The sequence below is a fragment of the Lepidochelys kempii genome, chromosome 1 (assembly GCF_965140285.1).
Source record: "Lepidochelys kempii isolate rLepKem1 chromosome 1, rLepKem1.hap1, whole genome shotgun sequence".
In the NCBI taxonomy this organism is placed as follows: Eukaryota; Metazoa; Chordata; order Testudines; family Cheloniidae; genus Lepidochelys; species Lepidochelys kempii.
The window spans coordinates 353,646,220-353,670,372 of record NC_136380.1 but is presented as its reverse complement, the minus strand read 5'-3'; the positions used below and the strand labels follow the sequence as shown (position 1 = coordinate 353,670,372).

The 24,153-nt window shown below is 50.2% G+C and overlaps 1 protein-coding gene across 1 annotated transcript; it reads left to right on the top strand.

Annotated features, from left to right (window-relative positions):
- Positions 1-218: 218 nt before the first annotated feature.
- On the top strand, positions 219-23,239 carry RABL2B (RAB, member of RAS oncogene family like 2B). The gene is made up of 9 exons (XM_073329065.1): positions 219-387; positions 3,824-3,975; positions 4,251-4,280; positions 5,165-5,244; positions 13,803-13,882; positions 20,953-21,064; positions 22,078-22,175; positions 22,444-22,527; positions 22,793-23,239. Exons 2-9 carry the CDS (start codon positions 3,860-3,862, stop codon positions 22,868-22,870), a joined length of 678 nt encoding a protein of 225 aa, XP_073185166.1. The 5' UTR covers positions 219-387; positions 3,824-3,859; the 3' UTR covers positions 22,871-23,239.
- The last annotated feature ends 914 nt before the right edge of the window (positions 23,240-24,153 follow it).

The window sequence follows — 24,153 nt, the reverse complement described above, 5'->3', positions numbered from 1 at the left end:
GCCGGCGGGGGCGGGGGCGGGGGCGGGGGCGGGGGCGGGGCCGGCGCGGGGGCGGGGGCGTGGCCCCTGGCGGGCCGGGGAGGGGCCGCTCGTAGGCGGGCTCTGGGCCGGCGCGGGCGCGGGGGCGGGGCCGGCGCGGGGGCGGGGGGCGGCCCCTGACGGGCCGGGGAGGGGAGGGGCCGCTCGGAGGCGGGCTCTGGGCCGGCGGGGGCGGGGGCGGGGGCGGGGCCGGCGCGGGGGCGGGGGCGTGGCCCCTGGCGTCCCGCGCCGCGCTCGGCGCCTCAGGCGCTGCTGGGCGGCCTCGGCCCGGGGTCCCTGCGGCGCGTGCGCAGCCCGGGGCCTCGCGCGCCGCGTCGCGTAGCAGCGGGAACGCGGCGGGGCCGGCTGGTGAGTGTCGGGCCGGGGCTCTGCCGAGAGGGGGCGGTCGGCGGGGGGGGGCGGTCGGTGGGGAGCTGTCCCCGGTGCGTGGGGGGGGGTCGATGCGGGGGATGATAGGTGGGGTAGCCTGGAGCTGTCCCCGGTGCGTGGGGGGGGTGATCGATGTGGGGGATGATAGGTGGGGTAGCCTGGAGCTGTCCCCAGTGGGGGCCAGGGTGATCGATGCGGGGGATGATAGGTGGGGTAGCCAGGAGCTGTCTCCGGTGCGTGGGGAGGGGGGTGGTCGATGCGGGGGATGATAGGTGGGGTAGCCTGGAGCTGTCTCCGGTGCGTGGGGAGGGGGGTGGTCGATGCGGGGGATGATAGGTGGGGTAGCCAGGAGCTGTCCCCAGTGCGTGGGGAGGGGGGTGGTCGATGCGGGGGATGATAGGTGGGGTAGCCAGGAGCTGTCCCCAGTGCGTGGGGGGGGGTCGATGCGGGGGATGATAGGTGGGGTAGCCAGGAGCTGTCCCCAGTGCGTGGGGAGGGGGGTGGTCGATGCGGGGGATGATAGGTGGGGTAGCCAGGAGCTGTCCCCAGTGCGTGGGGGGGGGGTGATCGATGCGGGGGATGATAGGTGGGGTAGCCAGGAGCTGTCCCCAGTGCGTGGGGAGGGGGGTGGTCGATGCGGGGGATGATAGGTGGGGTAGCCAGGAGCTGTCTCCGGTGCGTGGGGAGGGGGGTGGTCGATGTGGGGGATGATAGGTGGGGTAGCCAGGAGCTGTCCCCGGTGCGTGGGGAGGGGGGTGGTCGATGCGGGGGATGATAGGTGGGGTAGCCAGGAGCTGTCTCCGGTGCGTGGGGAGGGGGGTGGTCGATGTGGGGGATGATAGGTGGGGTAGCCAGGAGCTGTCCCCGGTGCGTGGGGGGGGTGATCGATGCGGGGGATGATAGGTGGGGTAGCCAGGAGCTGTCCCCAGTGCGTGGGGAGGGGGGTGGTCGATGCGGGGGATGATAGGTGGGGTAGCCTGGAGCTGTCCCCAGTGCGTGGGGGGGGTGATCGATGCGGGGGATGATAGGTGGGGTAGCCAGGAGCTGTCCCCGGTGCGTGGGGGGTGATCGATGCGGGGGATGATAGGTGGGGTAGCCAGGAGCTGTCTCCGGTGCGTGGGGGGGGGTCGATGCGGGGGATGATAGGTGGGGTAGCCTGGAGCTGTCCCCAGTGCGTGGGGGGGGGGTGATCGATGCGGGGGATGATAGGTGGGGTAGCCAGGAGCTGTCCCCAGTGCGTGGGGAGGGGGGTGATCGATGCGGGGGATGATAGGTGGGGTAGCCTGGAGCTGTCTCCGGTGCGTGGGGAGGGGGGTGGTCGATGCGGGGGATGATAGGTGGGGTAGCCAGGAGCTGTCTCCGGTGCGTGGGGAGGGGGGTGGTCGATGCGGGGGATGATAGGTGGGGTAGCCAGGAGCTGTCCCCGGTGCGTGGGGAGGGGGGTGGTCGATGTGGGGGATGATAGGTGGGGTAGCCAGGAGCTGTCCCCGGTGCGTGGGGAGGGGGGTGGTCGATGCGGGGGATGATAGGTGGGGTAGCCAGGAGCTGTCCCCAGTGCGTGGGGAGGGGGGTGGTCGATGCGGGGGATGATAGGTGGGGTAGCCTGGAGCTGTCCCCGGTGCGTGGGGGGGGTGATCGATGCGGGGGATGATAGGTGGGGTAGCCTGGAGCTGTCCCCAGTGCGTGGGGGGGGGTGATCGATGCGGGGGATGATAGGTGGGGTAGCCAGGAGCTGTCCCCAGTGCGTGGGGAGGGGGGTGGTCGATGTGGGGGATGATAGGTGGGGTAGCCAGGAGCTGTCCCCGGTGCGTGGGGAGGGGGGTGGTCGATGCGGGGGATGATAGGTGGGGTAGCCTGGAGCTGTCCCCAGTGCGTGGGGAGGGGGGTGATCGATGCGGGGGATGATAGGTGGGGTAGCCTGGAGCTGTCCCCGGTGCGTGGGGGGGGTGATCGATGTGGGGGATGATAGGTGGGGTAGCCTGGAGCTGTCCCCAGTGGGGGCCAGGGTGATCGATGCGGGGGATGATAGGTGGGGTAGCCAGGAGCTGTCCCCAGTGCGTGGGGAGGGGGGTGGTCGATGTGGGGGATGATAGGTGGGGTAGCCAGGAGCTGTCCCCGGTGCGTGGGGAGGGGGGTGGTCGATGCGGGGGATGATAGGTGGGGTAGCCTGGAGCTGTCCCCAGTGCGTGGGGGGGGTGATCGATGTGGGGGATGATAGGTGGGGTAGCCTGGAGCTGTCCCCAGTGGGGGCCAGGGTGATCGATGCGGGGGATGATAGGTGGGGTAGCCAGGAGCTGTCCCCAGTGCGTGGGGAGGGGGGTGGTCGATGCGGGGGATGATAGGTGGGGTAGCCAGGAATTGTCCCCGGTGCGTGGGGGGTGTGGTCGATGCGGGGGATGATAGGTGGGGTAGCCAGGAGCTGTCTCCGGTGCGTGGTGGGGGTGATCGATGCGGGGGATGATAGGTGGGGTAGCCTGGAGCTGTCCCCAGTGGGGGCCAGGGTGATCGATGCGGGGGATGATAGGTGGGGTAGCCAGGAGCTGTCTCCGGTGCGGGCCGGGCTGATCGATGTGGGGGATGATAGGTGGGGTAGCCTGGAGCTGTCCCCAGTGGGGGCAAGGGTGATCGATGCGGGGGATGATAGGTGGGGTAGCCAGGAGCTGTCTCCGGTGCGGGCCGGGCTGATCGATGTGGGGGATGATAGGTGGGGTAGCCTGGAGCTGTCCCCAGTGGGGGCCAGGGTGATCGATGCGGGGGATGATAGGTGGGGTAGCCAGGAGCTGTCTCCGGTGCGTGGGGGGGTGATCGATGCGGGGGATGATAGGTGGGGTAGCCAGGAATTGTCCCCGGTGCGTGGGGGGGGGGGTCGATGCGGGGGATGATAGGTGGGGTAGCCAGGAGCTGTCCCCGGTGCGGGCCGGGGTGATCGATGTGGGGGATGATAGGTGGGGTAGCCAGGAGCTGTCCCCAGTGCGGGCCGGGCTGATCGATGCGGGGGATGATAGGTGGGGTAGCCAGGAGCTGTCTCCGGTGCGGGCCGGGGTGATCGATGCCGGGGATGATAGGAGGGAGAGCCAGGAATTGTCCACGGTGCGTGGGGGGGTGGTCGATGCGGGGGATGATAGGTGGGGTAGCCTGGAGCTGTCCCCAGTGGGGGCCAGGGTGATCGATGCGGGGGATGATAGGTGGGAGAGCCAGGAGCTGTGGGCGGTGTCAGGAGGCTCTGGATGGAGTGGTGCCTTTCCATTGCATTCGGGGTAGGTGTATCCACCACAGGGCTGGGGTCTGATCCAGCACAGCAGTTCTGTTGATCGTAACTGCTTTTTGATGGCTAGGAAGGAGACTGTAACGCTATGAGCTTACCCTAGCTCTTTCTGAGGGGCTCAGAAAAGTAAAATCTTCCCCTTGATCCCAGGAGAGGTGGCTTCTGTGCAGCTAGGGTGGAGGCAGCATGGCTAGAGATGCACCAGGGGGAGATTCCTGCAAGGAGCTGGACCAGACGAAGTATGATGCAGATGAGAACGTGAAGATTATCTGCCTGGGGGACAGCGCTGTGGGGAAATCCAAGTGAGTAACTGGCCCTTATTGCACGTGCCAGGAAGGCTCCAGCAGCATACAAGCTTGGCACTCCTCAACCAGTGTCTCGTCTCTGCCTCTCCGCTGCACAAAGCAGCAGCTCCAGTTATTGTTACCTCACAGTGGTTTATTAGCTGTGTCTGAGACCAACGGAGAGGCTGAATGTATAGGAGTGGGGGGCCTATCTATATCAGGGATGAGGAAAAAGAAGATAATAAGGTGATCAGGTAAGGACTAATGGGCCTGTGTCATTTCTCTACTTGCAGGTTAATGGAAAGGTTCCTCCTGGATGGATTGTATCCTTTGGGTTCTTTCAGACCTCACCACTGTTTATTTTTGGTCTAGGGCCCAGGAGGGTACATGAAGGGGAAATGGTCTGTTTGAGGCCTTCTTGTTTAACCATGCTCTTCTCATCAGGGGCTCTCATCCCATCCTCAGCAGAGTTCTGTTTCCTAGCTTTCCCTGCCTGACCTAGACTCTCTTTATAGTACACTGATAAGCTAGCTAAATCCACACAGCACTTGGGAATTTATAACTTCTGTTCCTCCTCAGAAGGTCCTCCCCCACTATCAACTACAGTATCTTCTTTAGAATTCCTTTCCTGAGCACTGCAGTGTTAGCAGCTGGTCCTGTGCGGCCTATAGGACTGTCATGGGCACTTCAACTATAGAGCTCCTACTCCCCACCTTAGGGCTTGTACACACTAGCACTTACTTCAAGATAACTTAAGTCACTCAGGGGTGTGGAAAAGCCTCCCCTGCCCCGAGCGATGTAAGTTACACTGACCTAAGCGCTAGTGTGGACAGTGCTATGTCGGTGGGAGACACTTTCTTGCCAGCATAGCTACCACCACGCGGGGAGATGTAGTAATCGTGCCAATGGGAGTGCTCTCTCCCGTCCGCACAGAGCGTCTACACCAGCAGCACCACAGTGCTCAGTACAGCTGCGCCACTGTATCGATTCCTGTGTAGACTAACCCTTAGTTTGGGATTGAAACTCTGAGGCAAATTTGAATGACTGGCTTAGCTATGCTACACACTGCAGAGGAGCAGCTTGGTGACCCAGCTGCTGACTGCTTGCCCTAGCCCCCCTCAAGCAAGTTCCCCTCACAGGTGCTCTACTGAACATGAGATTGGTGTCTGGATAAGACTCACTTTTCAGCTCCTTAACCTATGCACAGCCGACCCCAGCAGCTCTCTACGTTTGCCTTGACACTCTACAAATACACAACCAATGTGGATGGGAAGAATATCCTTGTGGGTAAGCACCTCCTAGGAGACGAGCACATATCCTCCCTGTGAGTGCTGGGTACAGCCATGGGAAATCCCTGCTATGGCATCACTAAAGGACCTCTGTTGAATCCAGGAATTCCTGTTCATCTCAACTGGGTGTAAACTGAACACAAATAAGGGCAATGGCAGTGTCCATGGTATCAGTGTCACTGTTGACCATTTTTGTAGAAACACTTGTGCTGTTTTTAGCTGTAGTTTTCATCCTGACAGTGTCCTTGGGGCTATATAGGACACAAAGACAGTACCTGCCTTGAGGAGCTTACAATCTCAAAGGCAGCATTAGGAAGAGAGATCACACTGGGAAATTGAGACGAGAGAATGACCTTTGTTATTGCTATGAACTCCCAGTTTTGAAGTACTGCAGAAGAAATGAGTCTAAGAGGAATTTGAATGAGAACTTGGTGAACACAGATTGGGAAATCATTTTGCACCTGAGGCAGCATGAAGAAGGCCCAGAGACAGAAGTGGGAGAAGGAATGAAAAGATCATTGAGGCTGGTACCACTGGTGGAGTGGAAGGGGTACGAGGGACATGTTAAGGGAAAAGTACTGTGATGTAGGCAGATGTGCAGTGACGCTGGACATTGGAGGAAAGGCCGAGGAATTTAAATTTAATGCAGTTGCAAAGAGGGAGCCAGCAGAGGGACCAAAAGGGATGATGAGGTCAGCTTGACAGGCAAGGAAGTTAACGTTATGGGCTGTATTTTGGATGGACTGGAGGGGCATGATGAAGGAATCATGGAAGCCACCGAGGATAAGCCTGCTGTAATCAGGATGGGAGGTGATTGAAGCCTCGACAGGTGTTTTAGCTTTTGGGACCAAAAAGAAGAGCTGGATTTTCAATATATTGTGCAGGAAAAAGCAGTGAGATTTGGATGAGAGAGGAGAGGGAAAGGTCAGTAAGGCTGGGCAACAGGATGGTGGTGGTGTCATCAGAAATGGGAAACATTACTAATGTGCTTCTCCAGTGGGGCAGGAACTGTGAGAACCTTAGAATAAGGTTACCAGCGACTCAGTGTTCTGTCCTCTTTTGGTCCATGTCATAGCAGTGAAGCTAGTGGCACTTCAGTCCTCTTTCTGATCTCTCTGACTCCAAAGTGTTTGGTCTCTTGCCTGTACCTGTCATGGGGTGGAATCTCATGATTCTTCTGTTCTTAGATGGTATCCTGGTACACTGACCCATGAACACCAAACGCTTATCATCTTGCTGGCCAGACTCAGGAACCTGTGTGCTTCCTACCTTCAGGACCCTGTGAAGAGCAATATTGACCAACAGCTTTCTTAAAACCAATTGTTTTGATTTAGCAGTTGGAATGAAGTACAGCTTATACCACTTACCAGCAGCCTCTCATCTCCCAGCAAGAAGTTGCTATTATCCAGAAGTTGCCAATAACCAAAAGGCAGGTTTACAGGGCTGCAGCCAGGAATGAAGTGCTGGGACATGCTGAGCCTGGGCCCCCAGAGCCAGGGCAGGATGCAACCCTGAGAGCACCAGGAGAGGCATCATGCAGGCCCCTAGCATTCCTGCTCCCCCTGGAAAGCATCTGGACCACAACCCGCATCCCAGCTGCTGCCCTGCCTGTAGCTCCCCCTTCCAGCCTGCAGCACCATGGGAGAGGAGGCTGTGGGAGTAGTCTGTGGGCAGGGGAGAGTGTGGCAGCAGCCTAGATGCTGGGGCTTTCCGCAGGGATGCTGGGGGCTCATGGGGCTGCACTGTACCTCTTCCTGCATTCTCCCTCTCCCTGGGCTTGTCATATCCCAGTGCTTCCATACCTGGCTGCAGCCCCAAAAACCTGCCTATGAGTGGGTCTGTCCATGGAGAATGAGGGCGCTGGAGTGTGCTGAGCCCAGGCCCCCAGTGCCAAGACAGGAAGAAGTACTGTGCAGCCCCATGGGCCCCCAACATCCCTTCCCCCTGTGGAAAGCCCTGGCATTCAGGCTGCAGCCCATCTCCATGCTGCTGCCCTGTCTGCAGCCTACCTTCCCAGCCTCTCCTCCCACTTTGCAGCGCCAGGATTCCTGCGTTATCTCCTGTGTGGCTGCTGGGTCCCCACCACGGGGAGGCTCCATGGCAAAGAAGAAAAGTTGCCAATAAGCAGCATGACAGTTGCAAATATCTGAGTCCAGTTAACTTTATGCTTAATGGGATAGGATCAGCTTCCAGCAAAATGTTGCTAATAACCAAAAATTGTCAGTATCAGGATTGTTAATAACCAGCATCTACTGTGTTAGAGAAAAGGGGATTTTAAAACAACAAAGAGCCTACACACACATTACACATATAGTCTCATCAATAATAATAATCATCCCCAGAAGGGACCATTGCTTTCATCTAGTCTGGCCTCCTATATATAGTACAGTCCACAGAACTCCCCCTGCCCACCCTAAAAATTCCTAGAGCAGATATTTTAGAAAAACATCCAATCTTGATTTTAAAATTGCCAGTGATGAAGAATCCATCATAGCCCGTGGTAAATTGTTCCAGTGATTAATTACTCTTATAATTAAAAATGTATGCTTTATTTCCAGTCTGAATTTGTCTAGTTTCAGCTTCCAGCCATTGGATCATGTTATACCTTTCTCTGCTAGGTTGAAGAGCCTATTAAGTATTTGTTCCCTACGCAGGTACTTATAGACTCTAGTCAAGTCACCTCTTCACCTCCTTTTAGTTGAGTCTATCATTTTAAGGCATGTTTTCTCATCTTTTAAGCATTCTCATGGCTCTTCTTTGAATATTCTGTAATTCACCAACATCCTTCTTGAATTGTAAACACCAGAAATAAACACAGTGCTCTAGCAGTGGTCTGGTAGAGGGATAGCTCAGTGGTTTGAGCATTGGCCTGCTAAACACAGGGTTGTGAGTTCAATCCTTGAGGGGGCCGTTTAGGGATCTAGGCCAAAAATTGGGGATTGGTCCTGCTTTGAGCAGGGGGTTGGACTAGATGACCTCCTGAGGTCCCTTCCCACCCTGGTATTCTGTGATTCTCTGATATCAGTTCCAAATACAGAGGTAAAATAACCTCTCTGCTCCTACTCAACATTCCCCTGTTGATACCTCCCAGGATCGCATTAGCCCTTTTGGAAACAGAGTTATACCTGGAGCTCATGTTCAGCTCATTATCCACCAGGAACCTCAAATCTGTTTCAGAATCACTTCCATCACTAGAGTCCCTCATCCTGTGAATATGGCCTACAGTCTTTGTTCCCAGATGTATACATTTACATTTAGCCATATTAAAACTCGTATTGTTGGCTTGCACCCAGTTTACCAAGCAATCTAGATTGCTCCACATCAGTGACCTGTCCTTTTAATTATTTAATTATTTGCCGCTCCCCCAATTTTTGTGTCATTTGCAAATTTTATCAGTGATGATTTTGTTTCTTTCAGGTCATTGATAAAGATGTTAAATAGTATAAGGCCAAGAACCGATCCCTGTGGGAGTCCACTGCGCAATAATAATCCCCTGTTTATAGTTTACATTCTGAGATCTATCAATCAGTGAGTTTTTAATCCATTTAATTTCACACTTCACTACAAGCTAAATTAGACAGACTCTTCTTTTCTGTTACAGTAACAGAACAGAATCTACTAACATTCTCCTAGCAAAGCCCAGATCCTTCTGTGTGTATTTTTTCTTCCCTCTGTTCTCTAAGAGAAGCTGGGTTTAAGAAAGCCCTCACCTTCTCTGTGGGTGTCTGGGCCCAATTACCATTTTGCTCACTATTTTCTTTGTTTCAGGACTCAGGTGCAACATTTCCTGATACTTGAGGCCTTGTCTGCACTTGAAAGTTTTATTACTAAAATACTTTTGGTTAAAGTTGTGATTTTATTTTTAACCAAAATAGTTATATTAGTAAAAGCCACAGTGTGGATGCAATTATACCATTAGACAGTTGACCTTACCCGTTTTAATTACAGTAGAACCTCAGAGTTACGAACACCAGAGTTACAAACTGACCGGTAAACCACACACCTCATTTGGAACTGGAAGTACCCAATCAGACAGCAGCAGAGACCCCCCCCCCCCCCCCCCAAAAAAAGGTCAAAACAGTACAGTGCTGTGTTAAATATAAACTATTTAAAAAAATAAAGGGAAAGTTAAAAAAAGATTTGACAAGGTAAGGAAACTGTTTCTGTGCTTGTTTCATTTAAATTAAGATGGTTAAAAGCAGCATTTTTCTTCTGCGTAGTAAAGTTTCAAAGCTGTATTACGTCAATGTTCAGTTCTAAATTTTTAAAAGAACAATCATAGAATCATAGAATCATAGAATATCAGGGTTGGAAGGGACCCCAGAAGGTCATCTAGTCCAACCCCCTGCTCAAAGCAGGACCAATTCCCAGTTAAATCATCCCATAATCATAACATTATGTTCAGAATTACAAATATTTCAGAGTTGTGAACAACCTCCATTCCCAAGATGTTCATAACTCTGAGGTTCTACTGTATTCCACTATTCCTTTCGTGGTGTGAAGTACTTATGTACCAGTATAACAGCATCTACACTAGAAAAGTTGTACTGGTATTTATAGCAGAGCCCAACTCTGCTATAGTTAAGGTTGAGCATCGCTTCCTGTTTAAAGGTGGACCATTTTAAGTACTCTAAAATCCATATGATGAGTTGGGTGGTTTTGAAATGTATAGTGCTTCATTGGGGTGCTGGATGGTGTTAGTAGTCCAAAGGTGGGGTCATTTGAGCAGGGGGTTTCAGAGCTATCAACCTCTTAAAAACCCATAATTTTACAAAAACATCTTGTTCTTCTCATTATTTTTTGCACTCACATGGGGCTCAAACTGTAGAACACAAGAGCTGCCATAGTGGGTCAGACCTTGGTCCATCTGGCCAGCATCCTGTCTCTGACAGTGGTCAGTAGTAGAGCTTCAGGGGAGTGAACAAAACAGGGCAATTGTGGAGTGATCCACCCCTGTCTTCCACACCTGGCTTCAGGCAGTCAGAGATTTAGGGTTGCACAAAGCACATGGTTGCATTCCCGACCATCCTGGCTAATAGCCATTGATGTACCTTTCTGTCATAAACTTACCCAGTTCTGCTTTGAACCAATTATACTTTGGTCATCACAATGTCCCATGGCAGTGATTGCCACAGGTTAGTTGTGTGAAAAAGTACTTCCTCTTGTTTGTATTAAACCTGCTGCCTATAAATTTCATTAGGTGACCCCTATTTTTTGTATTGTGTGAGAGGGTAAATAACACTTCTCTCTATTCATTTTGTCCACACCATTCATGATTTTATAGACCTCTGTCATATCCTCCCTTGGTTGTCTCTTTTCTAAGCTGAACAGCCCTAATCTTTGTAGTCTCCCCTCTTATGGAAGCTGTTCCATATACTTGATCATCTTTGTTGTCTTTGTCTCACCCTTGTCCAGTTCCACTATCTTCTTTTTGAGATGGTGTGACCTAAACTGGACACAGGTGTGGATTTATATAGTGGCATTGGGCCTAAGGGGGGATATGATAGAGGTCTATAAAATCAGGATTTGTGTGGAGAAAGTGAATAAGGAAGTGGTATTTACCCCTTCACGTAACAAAAGAACAAAGGTTCCCCAATGAAATTAATAGGCAAAAAGTTTAAAACAAACATTAGTAAGTACTTCTTTATACCACACACAGTCAACCTATGGAACTCATTGCCAGGTGGTGATGTGAAGGCCAAAAGTATAACTGGGTTCAAAAAAGAGTTAGATAAGTTCATGGAGAATACGTCCATCAATGGCTGTTAGCCAAGATGGTCAGGGATGCAGCCCCATGCTCTGGGTGTCCCTAAATCTCTGACTGCCAGAACCTGAGACTGGATGACAGGGGATGGATCACTTGATAAGTGCCCTGTTCTATTCATTCCCTCTAAAACATCTGGCACTGGCCACTGTCAGAAAGATGGAATACTGAACTAGCTGGACCATTGGTCTGACTCAGTGTGGCCATTTTTATGTTCTTTCTGTCTTATTTTCTATCCTATTCCTAATAGTTTTAACATACAGTTAGTCTTTTTGACCACTGCTGTGCATTGAGTGGAAGATTTCAGAGAACTCTTCACAATGACTCCAAGATCTCTTTTTTTGGTGGTAACAGTTAATTTAGAACCCATTCTTGTATATGTATATTTGGGATTTTTTTTTCACTGTACATTACTTTGTCCTTATCAATTTGAATTTCATCTGCCATTTTCTTGCTCAGTCACCCAGTTTTGTGAGATCCCTTTGTAACTCCTCACAGTCTGCTTTGAACGTATCTATCTTGAATAATTTTGAACTTTGCCACCTCACTGTTCATCCTTTTTTCCAAATCATTAATCAATATGTTGAACAGCACAGGCCCCTGTACAGATCCTTGGGATCCTTGTGGGGGTGTGGGTCCCTCTTCCTGTCCCGCATGTGAGCTAGGATCTGGGAGGCCCTTCCATGCTGAGAGAGGAGTCTGAAGCCCTTTACCTGCCTTCCCCCACCCCAGCTCTTTTCAGGGTTGTCCCTCCCTGCCCCCCATGTATAGCCCTCTCCCTGACCCCCATGTGTGGCTTGACTGGGGGGGGTCTGAGCCCCTTATCTTCCCCCTCCACATGAGCAAGCATCTGAGGGTCCTGCCCCTCTGAGGGCCTCTAAACCCCTTTCCATGCTGGTATGCTAAATGCTCGAGAAAGGAGAATGAGAACTCCCACTGAGATGAATGGAGCAGTTCACGTCTCTCGGATCTATTGTTTCTGGTTGTATTCCTCTTCATGGAGTGTTCGTATTCAGCTGAGCATCCTATGCTGTGAATGGGTGCGTAGAACCCTTCTTTGTGCACTAGGGACAGATCTGGGTTAGGAACTTCACATGTCAACTCTCCTGCCTGTCCCTACCTCCAGCTGGTACACACTCTCCGCACAATCCTACCACCTGCCCATGGTCCTTCTAGCCTTAACAGAGGCATGGATGGCAAGAAGGAATCATAGAATCATAGAATATCAGGGTTGGAAGGGACCCCAGAAGGTCATCTAGTCCAACCCCCTGCTTGAAGCAGGACCAATTCCCAGTTAAATCATCCCAGCCAGGGCTTTGTCAAGCCTGACCTTAAAAACCTCTAAGGAAGGAGATTCTACCACCTCCCTAGGTAACGCATTCCAGTGTTTCACCACACTCTTAGTGAAAAAGTTTTTCCTAATATCCAATCTAAACCTCCCCCACTGCAACTTGAGACCATTACTCCTCGTTCTGTCATCTGCTACCATTGAGAACAGTCTAGAGCCATCCTCTTTGGAACCCCCTTTCAGGTAGTTGAAAGCAGCTATCAAATCCCCCCTCATTCTTCTCTTCTGCAGGCTAAACAATCCCAGCTCCCTCAGCCTCTCCTCATAAGTCATGTGTTCTAGACCCCTAATCATTTTTGTTGCCCTTCGCTGGACTCTCTCCAATTTATCTACATCCTTCTTGTAGTGTGGGGCCCAAAACTGGACACAGTACTCCAGATGAGGCCTCACCAATGTCGAATAGAGGGGAACGATCACGTCCCTCGATCTGCTCGCTATGCCCCTACTTATACATCCCAAAATGCCATTGGCCTTCTTGGCAACAAGGGCACACTGCTGACTAATATCCAGCTTCTCGTCCACTGTCACCCCTAGGTCCTTTTCCGCAGAACTGCTGCCTAGCCATTCGGTCCCTAGTCTGTAGCTAGGAGGGAAAGGTGGGCGGGTATGTGAGTAGCCATAGCAATGGGTGTGATGTTGGAGGAGTTGGAGCAGTGTCCAAACTGTGTGAGGATGGGAAGAGGAGGGGCAGGGGAGTCTGAGCAGTTGGAGGCAATATGGAGAGGTTAGAGACGGGAGAGGGTGTTGGTACAATGCAGGAAAGAATGGAGTGGAAAGGAGGGGGTTGGAGCTGTGCAGTGGGGGAAGTTGGTGAGGCTACACTTCTTCCCCTTCCTCTTACACTTCACAGCAGAGTCTTAGTCTGTGAGGCACTCAGTAGTTTGGGACCTGGCTACTTCAGAGACCACCTTACCCTCCATGCCTCTGCAGCCACAGGGACACTGCAGCTGGACAGAGCCACATTTAGGCTGCCCAGGGAGGATGACAGCCAGGGTCCTGGCATGGAGAATGCTCTGTGGACCACCCTGCTAAAAAAGATCACACTGCCATTGTTGAGATCACCCCAATCTGTTTAGGTTTGGATCCCACAATCATCCCTGTACTATCTGAGTACTTCTCACCTTATTTTCTTCAGCTTTTGCACCCATGCCGTGCCTTGTTTTTCTGTGTTTTTTTTAAATCCAGTTTACACAGAACTTTTTGCACTACTGTGTTTAAACTGATGCCAACTGTCTCTGCTGGGGTGTTGCACAGGCACATCTAAACCCCATGTATAGCGAGAGCCTGTGTTTATAAACTGGTCAGGGAATGTCTCAGTCTGTCATGGCAAAGGCTCGTATCAGTAGACACACAGGAGAGGGCTGAACTCTGGGGTTGGGTTATGAGGGGGTTGGAAGTTCTTTCCTGTCATGGCATGCTGAACTTGCTGGTTTGTGCCTTTCAGACTTCTGGGACACAGCCGGACAGGAGAGGTTCCAGAGTATGCATGCATCCTATTACCACAAGGCCCATGCTTGTATCATGGTAAGGGCATTCTTCTACCTGTGGCTTTCACTCTGTGTTTGTAGAGGATTCCTGGCTGGTAACAGAACCTGTTTGGTATTCATCCTACACATTATCTTTAATAATGTTACCCCGAGTACAGGCTCTTGAGGCCAGAGTGTCTGAACTGGAGGAGCTAAGTGAGACAGAGAGGTACACAAGAGGAGACTTTCCGGAACACAGCAGAGTGGTCCCACCCCCAGCCTCTGTGCTGCTGAGGAATATGGAAGTCTTGGGGAAGGAGAACATCAAACTGGAGCAGATGGAAATGATCCTGTAGTGGGGACCCTCCTTTCAGATGATGCCATGGTATCTTCTCACACTGAGGATATCTCTATGTGGGAGGGGACCTCAGTTGTTGGAAGAGACTGGTAATAGTAATGGGGGATTCAATTATTAGAAATATAGATAGTTGGGTTTGCAATGACCAGGAGAACCGCATGGTAAATTGCATGCTGGGTGCAAAAGCTGCAGATCTTTCGAGACATCTAGACAGACTTATGTGCAGTGCTAGGGAGGAGCTGGTGGTCATGGTACATGCGGGTACCAATGACATAGGGAAAGGTAGGAGAAAGGTTCTGGAGGTCAAATTTAGGCTACCAGATAGGAGATAAAAGTCTAGGACTTCCATGGTAGCATTGTCTGAAATTCTTCCAGTTCTAGGCACAGAACCAGGTAGACAGGCAGCACTGCAGGGTCTCAATGCATGGATCAGACAATGATGTAGAGATGAAGGGTTTAGATTTATTAGGAACTGCGGAACCTGATAGGAAAAAAAACCCAGAAAGCGAACCTATAATCATGTAAAGCTACGCTGCTGTCTTTTTTCTATGCTTATCTGTCCTTTCTACTTTGTTTATGGATAGAAAGAATGTGAACTGTGTGTAACCTGCACTCCCTGCTTTTGGGGAGAGAATTCCTTATACAGATAAGCCTCCATGCTCTTACCTACCCCAGAACTTCAAACAGACTGGGTTAACCGGTTCGAACTGGAAGAGATATCACAATGTATGTTGAACCAAGCTATAAAAGCTCATCCCTGTTCTTTGTTCGGGGCTTCACCATTTTCCTCTGAAAAGGAATTGGTGAGCCCTTCAGCTGTCGTATTTGCTAGCAATAAAGTGCCTCACTTTATCAAAGAGCCAAGACTCTGTGTTTTGTTTGGCTAATACAGAAGTCCAGGGAAGGCTACCCTCCTAACCCTAGACGGGAGGGGAACCCTTTTTCCCTAACAAACCTTTTAGGAAAGGAGGAGCCTATATGGGAAGGATGGGCTCCCCCTAACTCAAAATGGAACCAGATTGCTGGCACTTAAAATTAAAAAGAGACAGTCTCTACGTAAAAGAATAAATGGACACAAATCAGATGTCAAGAATTATAACATTCATAAACCAGTCGGAGAACACTTCAATCTCTCTGGTCACGCAATCACAGACATAAAGGTCGCTATCTTAAAACAAAAAAACTTCAAATCCAGACTCCAGCGAGAAACTGCTGAATTGGAATTCATTTGCAAATTGGATACTATTAATTTAGGCTTAAATAGAGACTTGGAGTGGCTAAGTCATTATGCAAGGTAGCCTGTTTCCTCTTGTTTTTTCCTACCCCCCCCCCCCCAGATGTTCTGGTTTAACTTGGATTTAAACTTGAAGAGTGGTCAGTTTGGATGAGCTATTACCAGCAGGAGAGTGAGTTTGTGTGTGTATGGGGGTGGGGGGGATGTGAGAAAACCTGGATTTGTGCAGGAAATAGCCCAACTTGATTGTCATGCACATTGTGTAAAGAGTTGTCACTTTGGATGGGCTATCACCAGCAGGAGAGTGAATTTGTGTGGGGGGGTGGAGGGTGAGAAAACCTGGATTTGTGCTGGAAATGGCCCACCTGATGATCACTTTAGATAAGCTATTACCAGCAGGACAGTGGGGTGGGAGGAGGTATTGGTTCATATTCTCTGTGTATATATAAAGTCTGCTGCAGTTTCCACGATATGCATCTGATGAAGTGAGCTGTAGCTCACGAAAGCTCATGCTCTAATAAATTGGTTAGTCTCTAAGGTGCCACAAGTACTCCTTTTCTTTTTGCGAATACAGACTAACACGGCTGTTACTCTGAAACCTGTCTATATACAAAGGAAAGAAGTCTAAATACTAAAATGGGTGAACTTGAGTGCCTAGTATTAAATGAGGATATTGATATCACAGAAACTTGATGGAATGATGATAATCAATGGGACAGGGTAATACCAGAGTGCAAAATATAAAGGAATGACAGAGTAGGTCAGGCTGGTTGGGGAATGGCACTATATGTGAAAGAAACCACAGAGTCAAATGTAATAAAAATCATAAATCAATCAAACAGCCATAGAAGTTCTATGGATAGTAATTCCATGCTTGAATAGTAAGAGTATAGCAGTAGGGATATACTATCGACCACCTGACCACAGTGGTGATGGTGATTATGAAATGCTAAGGGACATTAGAGAGGCTATAAAAATTGAAAAGTTAATAATAATAGGGGATTCTAACTGTCCCCATATTGACATGTCACCTCAAGATGGGATGCAGAAATAACATTTCTAGACACTATGAATGGCTGCTTCTTGGAGCAGCTAGTCCTGGAACCCACAAAGGCAGAGCCAATTCTCGATTTAGTGGCACACAGGATCTGGTCCAATGGGTGAATATAGCTAAACCACTCAGTAATAGCAACCATAATGTAATTAAATTTAACATCCTTGTGCGGGGCGAAATACCAAAGAAGCCCACCCCATAGCATTTAACTTCAGAAAGGGGAACTACACAAAAATGAGGAAGCTAGTTAAAAGAAAATGAAAAGGAACAGTCACAAGAGTGCAATGCCTGCAAGCTGCATGGAAACTTTTAAAAAACACCATAATAGAGGCTCAAATTAAATATACACCCCCAATAAAAAAATAATAAGAGGAACAAAAAAATGCCACCCTGGCTAAACAGCAGAGTAAAAGAAGCGGTTGGAGGCAAACAGGCATCCTTTGAAAAGTAGAAGTCAAATCCTACTGAGGAAAAGAGAAAGGAGCATAAACTCTGGCAAGTCAGGCGTAAAAGTATAATTACACAGGCCAAAAAAGAATTTGAGCACCAACTAGCAAAAGACTTTAAACTACAGCAAAAAATACTTTTAAATACCTCCGAAGCAGGAAGCCTGCCAAACAATCAGTGGGGCCACTAGACAATCAAGGTGCTAAAGGAGCACTCAAGGAAGACAAGACCATTGCAGAAAAGCTAAATGAATTCTTTGCATCTGTCTTCATTGCAGATGATGTAAAGGAGATTCCCACATCTGAGCCATTCTTTTCAGGTGACAAATCTGAGGAACTGTCCCAGACTGAGGTGTTGAGAGAGGAGGTTTTGGCACAAATTGATAAACAGTAGTAGTAAGTCCCCAGGAACAGATGGGAGTCACCCAAGACTTCTAAAGGAACTCAAATAAGAAATTGCAGAACTACTAACTGTGGAATGCAACCTACCGCTTAAATCAGCCTCTGTACCAGATGACTGGACGATAGCTAATGTGATGCCAATTTTTAAAAAAGGCTCCAGGGGCAATCCTAGCAATTACAGGCCAGTAATCCTAACTTCAGGACTAAGCAAATTGGTTGCAACTACAGTAAAGAACAGAATTATCAGACACATAGATGATGATATGTTGCAGAACAGTCAACACGGCTTTTGTAAAGGGAAATCATGCCTCACCAATTTATTAGAATTCTTTGTGGGCATCAACAAATTTGTGGACAAGGGTGATCCAGTTGATGCAGTGTACTTCGACTTTCAGAAAGCCTTTGACAGGATCCCCCACCAAAGGCTCTTAAGCTGTTAAGGGATAAGAAGAAGGTCCTCTCATGGATCAGGGACTGATTAAAAGACAGGAAACAAAGGGTAGGAATAAATGACCAGTTTTCACAGTGGAGACAGGTAAATAGTGGGGTTCTCCAGAGATCTGTACTGGGACCAGTGCTGTTCAACATATTCATAAATGATCTGGGAAAAGGAGTAAACGGTGAGGTGGCAGGGTTTACAGATGATACAGAATTATTCAAGATAGTTATGTCCAAGGCGGATTGCCACAAATTACAAAGGAATCTCACAAAACTGGGTGACTGGGCAACAAAGTGGCAGATGAAATTCAGTGTTCATAAACACAAAGTAGGGAACACTGGAAAACATAATCCCAACTGTACATACAAAATGATGCAGTCTAAATTAGCTGTTACCACTCAAGGAAGATCTTGGAATCATTGTGAATAGTTCTCTGAAAATATCTGCTCAGTGTGCAGCGTCAGTGAAAAAAGCAAACAGAATCATTAGGAAGGGGATAGATAATAAGATGGAAAATAAAAATGCCACTATGTAAGTCCATGTTGTGCCCGTACCTAGAATACTGCGTGCAGTTCAGGTCACCCCCATCTCAAAAAAGATATATTAGAATTGGAAAAGATAGAGAGAAAAGCAACAAAAATGATTAGGGGTATGGAACAGCTTCCAGATGAGGAGAAATTAAAAAGACTCGGACTGTTCAGTTTGGAAACGAGACAACTAAGTGGGGATATGAGGTTTTTAAGGTCAGGCTTGACAAAGCCCTGGCTGGGATGATTTAGTTGGAGATTGGTCCTGCTTTGAGCAGGGGGTTGGACTAGATGACCTCCTGAGGTCCCTTCCAACCCTGGTATTCTATGATTCTATGATATGGTAGATGTTGATAAAATCATGACTGGTGTGGAGAAAGTGAATAAGGAAGTGTTATGTACCCCTTCACATAACACATGGACCAGATGTCACCTGATGAAATTAATAGGCAGCAGGCTTAAAACACACAAAAGGATGTACTTCTTCACACACTGCACAGTCAACCTGAGGAACCCATTGCCAGAGAATGTTGTGAAGGCCAAAAGTATAACTGGGTTCAAAAAATAGTTAGATACGTTCATGGAAGATAGGTTCATCAGTGGCTATTAGCCAAGATGGTCAGAGATGCAACCCCATGCTCTGGGTATCCCTAAGCCCTTGACCGCCAGATGCTGGAACTGGAAAACAGGATGGCTCACTCGATAATTACCTTGTTCTTTTCACTCCCTCTGAAACATCTGGCACTGGCCACTGTTAGAAGACAAGATATTGAGCTAGATCAGGGATCTCAAACTCAAATCACCACGAGGGCCACATGGGGACTAGTACATTGGCCCGAGGGCCGCATCACTGAAACCTTTTCATACAACGATTCAAAAGTATAGTCAAAAATGAAAAAAATGAAGAGTAATATAGTATGCTATTAAAAGTCAATGTATTAACTTTTTTAAAACTGTAATGCGAAGAGGGGTTTTAATAAAATATAAATACCTGTAACTATTCCTTATGTGGTCAGTAACACTGATGATGATCTACGGTAACAGTCTATCAATGTAGCTGTAATGGCAGGAACTTTTTAAAGTAACTATTCATACAAAATACGTTGTCACTTTTAACAAACATTCTTCCCAACTACTCACAGCAAAGAATCATACATGCTGAATGTCTAGTCCATGAGGCCCCGCCCCTGCCCCGTCTCTTCCCACTCTTTCCCCGCACCCATTCCAACCCCTTCCCCAAAGTCTCCGCCCCAACTCCGCCCCTTCCCTGCCCCTATTCCAACCCCTTCCCCAAATCCCCGCCCTGGCCCTGCCTTTTCTCCAACTCCACCCCTGAGCACGCCGCGTCCCCCCTCCCTTCTGGAAAGTCCTAAGCGCCACCAAACAGCTCTTTGGTGGCAGGAAGCGCTGGGAGGTAGGTGGAGAAGTGGGGACACGGCGCGTTGGGGGAGGTGGGGGCGTGGTGAGGGAAGCTTGGCTGCTGGTGGAGCTGGCGCCTATGGCAGGCCGCAGAAAATAACTTGGCGGGTCGCATGCAGCCCGCGGCCCGCGTGTTTGAGACCCTGAGCTAGATGGACCTTTAGTCTGACCCAGTACGGCCATTCTTATGTTCTTATGTAGTGCTGTAAATATTTCCTTTCCTTGCTTGCTGTTAACAGTCCTTCCTATACTGTTCTCCTGTCCCTTGTCCCGTCATTGTTTACCTTTAGCACCTTTCATCTTTCCTCATAACTCCGTTCCTCAACCCCTTTGTATTTCTTTTGTTCTCTCAACTCTGTCCAATTCATCAACAGCTTTCCAGTAATATCATGCCTAGAACAGAATGCACTTTTCCTGGTGCAGTCACATCAAAGCCATATAGGGAGGTCTGACCCTTGGTTGCTTTGTGACTCGATACCTTGGAGCATGCAGCACAAAGCTGCATTGGTCTATTATGCAGGATTATTGCACTGCAAATTCATGTCCCATTTGCTGCCTCCTCTCATTGCCCTTGTCTTTCAGCCATTGCTGCTTCCCATTGCTGGAGTTTCCTGCCCAGATGTGTTCCCTTTCCAGGCTTTAATCTCTTTACTCTCCCCTGTCCACACTGTTATTCTCAGCTCCTCCTAATTTAGCATCATTTGTAAACTTCATTAACATGTGGCTGACCCCCTTGTTTAGCTCATTAATGAAGTTGTAAATCAGACTGGGGCTGACACCTATCCTTACAGGGCACATTAGAGTCCTCCCCACCCTCATTATTGTTGAGGGTGAGTATCCTCAGCACTATTCAAGGCAGGATGTGCAGAGAGATCAAGAGACTGATGATAGCTTAGTGCGGGGAGAGGGGCTGGGGTTTTTTTAATGGCTTGATGATAGTTTGCCATTTACCATAGCCTCTGTTTTACCGCCTTCCTGCCAGTTGTCAGCCCCTATGCTGGTGTCTGGTCTAAGCCAATTGTATTTAATTCTGACAGTCATGTTCCATGGGATGCTGTATCAAACATTTTGATCCAATCTAAATAATCTCCCTTCAGCAGTTTCCCTTCAGGCACTAACTCTGCAATTCTGTGTGTTTAAAAAGAAAGGCAGTGATTTTGCATGGTGGGTTTTGCAAATATTCAGTGCAGCGGGTTGCTCAGGGACTGTCCAGCTGCAGGCCTGGTGACAGGTGGCTCTTCCTTGGCAGGTGTTTGATGTGCAGAGGAAGGTCACCTACAAGAACCTGAATAACTGGTACAAGGAGCTGAGAGAGTTCCGCCCAGAGATCCCCTGCATCGTGGTGGCCAACAAAATTGATGGTGAGTGTTTCTGCCTCTTAGCCTTTCAGTGCTGTGGGATGGTCCTTTTGTGACATGGCTGAAGGAAGTGACCACCTGGCTGGTCCCAAGGGCTTCTTGGAGATGGACTCCACAGATCATATTTTACTAGATAAAGTGCTGGCCTTTTACAGCATGTTTTTGCCTCTTGACTTTGTTTTGCTCAGAAAAAGAAACGGAAAACACAAATTTGTTTTCAGCACAGACATAAATATATAGCACGGTTAGCTGAGCCCTGGCCTGATATCACCCAGTCTCCTTCCGGTCTCCTCCCGCTCCCCTGAACAGCAGCTTGCACCACGCTGGCCAGCTGGCAGAGCCCTCTTAGCTCACCAGGTTCCCTGACATTGTTACAGTTTATAGTCTGCATTGTGGAAGTACCCAGCGGCCCCATCCAAATCAGGCTCCTTTCTGCAGGTGCTGCGCAAACATAGGGTGAGACTGTCCCTGCCCCAAAGAGATTTCAGTCTGCTTTGAGACGAGCAGCAACAAGTGAGCATGACAAACAGTGGAAGAGCAGCAGAGGGAGGGCAAAGGTGATGGTTCTGTGACAACACCGGTACGCTGCAAGTGTACCACTGTTAGCAATAGTGAGAAACGTTTGAAAGACATCCCTAGCACAGACAGAGCCATGCAGACCTGGGAGCTGGGACAGATGAAAAGTAATGCTCTGTTGTTTACACTGCACCAGATGTCCCCCCATGAGGTGAGAGTCCCTGTCAGGGTCCATCTGTGGAAAGCCTTGACCAGCAACGAAAAGGTCCTTTTCCATCATGTACTTCCTTGCTAACTGTTAGTTTAGCCTGCCACCCTTTGCAGGTTCCTCTAGTTGTCAGGAGGCACCATCCAAACCATGCGCTGCATGAAGGGGGCCTTGCCAGCGAGAGATGCCCCCACGAAGGTTGCTTGGACTTCTTCTCTATGCTGTCCCAGGGCATGCTTGGCCTGCTACCAGCAGTGATGGCTCAATAACTGCTTCTCCTTTCCTCCTTCAGCGGATTTGAAAGTGACTCAGAAAAGCTTCAACTTTGCCCGGAAGTTCAATCTGCCCTTCTATTTTGTCTCAGCTGCAGATGGCACCAACGTAGTGAAGGTAAAGCTTGGCTATGTGAGATGGGTCTGGTGCAAGGCAGCATGGGGAGGTGAGAAGGAGCAGGCATTCTTTGGGAGACAGGATGTTTCGCTGGCTGCCTCCCAGGTGTGTGTGTGGGGGGGGTCCTGTAGCTGGGGGGTTGTCTCATGGCTGGTTTCTCTAGGGTGCTGTAGGGTGGGGGGAAAAGTCCTGTGGGTTCATCTGGGGTTGGGCATCCTAGACGCCCCTCTCATTCCCAGTGTGACAAGTGCCCCTCCTTTCTCCTCAGCTCTTCAGTGATGCTATCAAACTGGCTGTCGCGTACAAACAGAATTCAGGGGATTTTATGGATGAGGTCATGCGGGAGCTGGAGGTAAGAGTGCCCTGCCTGAAGCTCCCCTCCCTCTCCTTAGTGAGTTGCCAGCACCACACCCCTTCCCTCACCAGGAAAAAGCCCCCAGTCCCAGCTCAGAGTGGGGTGAAGTGGGGCCTGTGTTGGGAGCATTGTGGGGTCCTGTACAGACAGTCCCAGATTAGGGGTGAGGGGATGAGGTGCTGTGCTGGGAGTGCCATGGTGGGGTGGGAAATGGCTGGTTCCCATTTGCTTCTCACCATTCCCCCATCCTGCTCCCTTCCAGAACTTTGAGCTGCAGAAAAAGCGGGAGGACTCAGATAAAGAGGAGAACTGTGCCGAGGAGAAGCCCCCATCCACCTGAGCCCAGGCCTCAGACCAACCTTGTACTGCTCCCTATTGCCCCAGCTTCTTCATGGTTAGTTAGAACCATCACTCTCTGCCTGGGGAGAGCAGATTTCTCATGCACTGGCCATGCTGGGAGCCTCTGGCTGGGACCATCCCTCCCTAGGAGGGAGACTGTTTGGGCCCGATCTTCCTGGCCTGGGCCCCATCCTCCTAAGCATCCGGGATGCAGAAGGGACAAGAATACATGTGACTGCTGCCTGCCGCTCTGGGAGGGAAGGGGGGCATTTGTTGGGCACTGCCTGCCCTGCAGGGAAGGGTCCTGCCCAGGTGTCTATTAGCGGAGCCTAGACTGAGAAAACCAACACTAAAGGACTTTTTTACAAAGCGTTGAGCCTGGGTCCTTCCTGCACCCGGACCATGTTCAAATAGCAGCCCTTCCCACTGCTGTTTCAACCCAGCCAGCTCTACCTCTCACCCCTCCCTGACCCCACTCACCGTAGCAGCCCAACCACTCCACCCCAATGCTTCTCTGGCTCTGTGTGCCACCCTTCTCCAACCACACTGTCCCAACCCACTGTGAGCCATCTCTCCCCTTCCTCGCTCCACCATTCTAGCCCAGCTGGTTGTGTGCAGCCTCTGCTCCTGGGTGGTTCTGGGCATGGCATACGAGGTTGAACAGAACAGAGGCAGAGCTGGCTGTGTTGTGGGCACCGTTTTACTTCTGCTGTGAGGTAAGCTCTCAGTCTCCATCCACAAGGACGACGGACAGGATGGGAGCCGGATGCTGGTACAGAGTCCTCTAGAGCAGTGGGCAAAGCGTCAGAAATGGCCACTGTCCATCTCAGCCTCCGCTGTGCTCTGCTCCCCTCCCTTCTCAAGTCCCCTTTCCCTTCAGGCCCTGTAGGAACTCGTTGAGCTTCCTGAAGAAGTCAGACAGACTGCTCTGGGCTGACGGGCAGGGGCCTGTCCTTGTTCTGGGCCTGGGCCTGACTTTCCCCAAGATCCAGTCATGAAAGTGCTGAGTGGAGCTGTAGACCCCTGGCCTCTGTGCCTTGGCGCAGCCCAGCCCCCAGCTGGTGACTCCAATAACCCAGAAGCGCTTTGACCTTTCCTTTGTGCACATGAGGGGGCCACCGCTGTCGCCGTGCAGCAGAGGAGAGAGGTCTGAGGCACAGCCAGCTCATCACTGGTGGGTCAGGCTTGGCAGTAGGGCTGACTCCTTCTTGGAAGAGGCTTAAGGACACACAACTCGTCCCTCTGGCATCCATCACTGGGAGACAGTTGTCAGCTAGAGCTCAG